We start from the raw sequence: 1,141 nt of genomic DNA, 5'->3' as shown, positions 1-1,141 counted from the left end.
GGTTAGGTTTAGTGGCTACCCTCGGTTTATACAATCCACTTGGATAGAGTAGTGGTTAAGTTTACTCTCATCAATGTGTGCTACTCGATTCCATATTTAGCTCAATGACAAGAAACCTATTTGCCAAGTGCTAAATTTAACTTCGCAAATGTTTACTCACATTTCTATAGAAAACAAAACCTTTCTTAGCAAATATCGATTTGGTTATTTGACAAATATTTCTTACTAGTCGATCTATTAAGCTCAGTTTGATATTAGCTCTATGAAGCTCATAATATGTGTTGCAGTATTTTCAGGTAAATTTTAATCCTCCAACTTATGACGAGATACGTAGCGAATTTATGTGCTGTTTTTTCTTAGGCCTATCGGTACTCCATGGGTTAAATGCGAATATAGTCTCATATTCAAGATGTTTTGAGTGTCGAGGAGATCAATTAATAGAAGCTATTGATGACTTGGCCGAAAAGAGACAATGTTGGTTTCAGCCCGAAAATCATTATTTATTGCAATTTAAAACAGAAACTCTAAATAATATCGCCGAAATTATGGAATTACTTTACACTACTTCAACTAAGAAGGCGCTGGAAAAATGTCGACATTTTCTGGAACTTAGTTGTTCAGTAAGCCACGATTTTGATTATTTGTCTAAATGTACAGTGGAAAATGTGCAGAGATATGCAAAAGCTTACAACGATCTGGAACAATGTACTGGGAAAGTTAATGATCCGATAAATTTAGAATTGCTTAAGAAAGCCATTGTTGCTGGTATTATCATGTGGAATGAAATTCATCCTGATTGTTAATTACTTTACGAGTATGTTCTTTTTTGGAAAATAAATTATTAACCATTGTTATTTTGTTTTTATTTGCTTACTTTGTTTAATTTCATGACTTCCTGTGCATGCACAAAAAAGTATGTTTTTCATACGGGGCGACTGACATGTAATGAAGAAAAAGTAAGTACAATTCTACAATGCAAAAATTATCGGAAATAAAATCAAATTTTAGAATCTATACACAATCTATTTCTTTATTGTTTATTTTAATCATACAGTAAATGCATGCTAAAAAGGAGAACGAAGCATTTTGATAAAATTTTCTATAGAAATAACATTTTTGTAAAATTTTCTATAGAAATAAA

At 31.3% G+C, this 1,141-nt stretch overlaps 1 protein-coding gene across 1 annotated transcript; it reads left to right on the top strand.

The window, feature by feature from the left end:
• Positions 1 to 262: 262 nt before the first annotated feature.
• LOC142231171 (uncharacterized) lies at positions 263 to 803 on the top strand. Its single transcript, XM_075301789.1, has 2 exons — positions 263 to 296; positions 361 to 803. The coding sequence occupies exons 1-2, from the start codon at positions 263 to 265 to the stop codon at positions 801 to 803; spliced, it is 477 nt and encodes a 158-aa protein (XP_075157904.1).
• Positions 804 to 1,141: the final 338 nt, after the last annotated feature.

This window comes from Haematobia irritans, chromosome 3 (genome assembly GCF_050003625.1).
Source record: "Haematobia irritans isolate KBUSLIRL chromosome 3, ASM5000362v1, whole genome shotgun sequence".
In the NCBI taxonomy this organism is placed as follows: Eukaryota; Metazoa; Arthropoda; class Insecta; order Diptera; family Muscidae; genus Haematobia; species Haematobia irritans.
Note: the sequence above shows the minus strand (reverse complement) of the source record. Positions and strands in the feature narration are given on the sequence as shown.

Bases quoted from the DNA above. Each gene is read 5' to 3' on its own strand.
- LOC142231171 (XM_075301789.1), top strand. From the start codon at position 263: ATGAAGCTCATAATATGTGTTGCAGTATTTTCAG. The intron at 297-360 runs GTAAATTTTAAT...GTTTTTTCTTAG, and splicing joins ATGTGTTGCAGTATTTTCAG to GCCTATCGGTACTCCATGGG.